The sequence below is a fragment of the Lactuca sativa genome, chromosome 9 (genome assembly GCF_002870075.4).
Source record: "Lactuca sativa cultivar Salinas chromosome 9, Lsat_Salinas_v11, whole genome shotgun sequence".
NCBI lineage: Eukaryota > Viridiplantae > Streptophyta > Magnoliopsida > Asterales > Asteraceae > Lactuca > Lactuca sativa.
In genome coordinates this window covers 1,677,444-1,679,801 of record NC_056631.2, presented here as the reverse complement: position 1 = coordinate 1,679,801, position 2,358 = coordinate 1,677,444, and the positions used below count along the sequence as shown (strand labels likewise).

Genomic DNA, 2,358 nt, shown 5'->3' with positions numbered 1-2,358 from the left:
ATTATAATTAAAATACAATGTTGTTAAAAGACTATGCGGTGGCCAAATTAGTAAGTGGAGGAAAAAAAAGTGGCCTAAATGTAAATTCATAAAGCTTTTTGTTTACCTATTTTTTTCGATTAATAGTATATATAAATAATTTAAATATGATGAAAATGTAAAAAAAAAAAAAAAAAAAAAAAAAAAAAAAGACGGATATTAAAAGAGATAAAAAATTTACAAATATAAAGTTTTCCATAAACGAGAGTATACAAATCTTGATTCCAACAACATAGTAAGTAATACTATGTCACCGCACAATCTCCAGAATCCGAAATTAAAAACCCAGCCACAACAACCACCCCTTCTCCTCCCTGCTCCTCTCTCTCTCTCTCTCTCTCTCCCGTCCTTCATTCTCAACTTCGTTGCTCCGGCGAAGAGTGGGGGACGGAATCCTTGTCGGCCAGGAGATAAGAAGAAGATACAAAGGAGGGGAAAGTGATGATGCACAACAGTGTATAAAAGCACCGACACTTATACTGGTCGGCGCATAGTGTCGTCACCCTCTCTTTCTGTCATGGATGGATTCTCCTTTTTCTTCCATTACCCTTTTCTATGTAACAGAAGAACTTGGCTTCGTTCCCACGGCAGCACCTTCATCTGATTAATAGTAAAGGTTCAAGTAGAGATTTATAAAAAAATTAGTCCTGATTCCCAATTCAATTACTTTTCAGTTCTGACGGAACAACCATAGCGTTCCTTTTTGCTTCAATTTCATATTTGTCGACAGACCCAGACCGTGTTGATTTGCGATTGAAAAGCAGGAGAAGGGCGGTTTACGATGCAATGGATAATCAGATTTCCAGGTTTTGTATCCGCTACAATGGTCATGATTGTTGTAGTTCCTTGTCTCCAATCTTTTCATCCTGCTGAAGCCATAAGATCTTCTCATACTCATATTGACGGACCCATTCGTCTTCCCGGTGGTCATAATCCAGGCAGCGTATCATCCTTTCGTAGAGCTTCTACTTTCCGTAATGCCGCTGGATGTGAACCAAAGAAAGGTTCAGGTTCAGGGAATGTATGCGATCCGTCTCTGGTGCACGTTGCAATTACTCTGGATTTCGAGTATTTAAGAGGTTCGATTGCTGCGGTTCATTCGATATTGCAACACTCGTCATGCCCGGAGAGTATTTTCTTCCACTTTTTGGTTTCGGATACGGGTCTGAAAACCCTAGTTGGGTCAACTTTCCCCGAATTGAAGTTTAAGGTGTACTATTTTGAGCCGGAGATTGTTCGGAAATTAATCTCAACATCGGTGAGGCAGGCGTTGGAGCAGCCGTTAAATTACGCGAGGAATTACTTGGCGGATATATTGGAGGCGTGTGTTGGGAGGGTGATCTATCTGGACTCGGATCTGGTGGTGGTTGATGACGTGTCGAAGCTTTGGAATACAAGCTTAGGAGAGAAAACCATCGGGGCACCTGAATATTGTCACGCCAACTTCACAAAATATTTCACCGCCGGTTTCTGGTCCAACAGCCAGTATTCTAGCATTTTCCAGGACAGGAATCCGAAGCCTTGTTACTTTAACACGGGAGTCATGGTAATCGATCTGGGTAAATGGAGGCACTCCGGCTACACCAAAAGGATCGAGAGGTGGATGGAGATCCAGAAGAACCATCGGATATATGAGCTTGGATCGTTGCCGCCGTTCCTGTTGGTTTTTGCTGGAGACGTGGCTCCGATAGATCATGGATGGAACCAACACGGCTTGGGCGGGGATAACGTCAAGGGTAGCTGCCGTGACCTGCACCCTGGTCCGGTCAGCTTACTTCATTGGAGTGGGAGTGGGAAGCCATGGCTAAGACTCGATTCCAAACACCCCTGTCCCTTAGATGCCCTATGGGCTCCATACGATCTCTACGGATACTAGCCGCCGTCAATCTCATTTTATCATTATCATTATCATTTATCCCCTCCCCTCCCCTCCGCCGGTAAATTTCTCCGACTCAGACCAATGTTTTTTTATTTGTTTCTTACATCTTCTTCTTCTTCTTGTATTACGTTCGGTTTGTTTTGTTTTCGGGGTTTATAGTTTTTGTTGGATTTGTATTCTATCCCATTATTTCTGCATTATGATAATAAAAGTCAACAGATATTCAATTTCCATCTTGCTTCTGATTTTCCATGAAGATGCCTACCTTTTGATTCTTGTGAAATTTGATTAACAAGACCCAGTTTGTCTTGTGTTGGGATGATTTTCCATTACGAGTTTAACTTTTATTATCAGAAACCGAGCCTCAAGAGGCCAACTATTTTTCAGTCTCTTAATAAAAGAAAATTATTTTTGTCAAAATATAATATTCTCATTGCATT

The 2,358-nt window shown here is 41.4% G+C and overlaps 1 protein-coding gene across 1 annotated transcript; it reads left to right on the top strand.

Moving 5' to 3' along the window:
- The first annotated feature begins 243 nt into the window (after positions 1-243).
- LOC111889712 (probable galacturonosyltransferase-like 7) lies at positions 244-2,149 on the top strand. The gene has a single exon (XM_023885864.3). The coding sequence runs from the start codon at positions 821-823 to the stop codon at positions 1,913-1,915; it is 1,095 nt and encodes a 364-aa protein (XP_023741632.1). The 5' UTR covers positions 244-820; the 3' UTR covers positions 1,916-2,149.
- The last annotated feature ends 209 nt before the right edge of the window (positions 2,150-2,358 follow it).

Coding starts and splice junctions, on each gene's coding strand:
- LOC111889712 (XM_023885864.3), top strand. CDS start 821: ATGCAATGGATAATCAGATTTCCAGGTTTTGTATCCGCTACAATGGTC.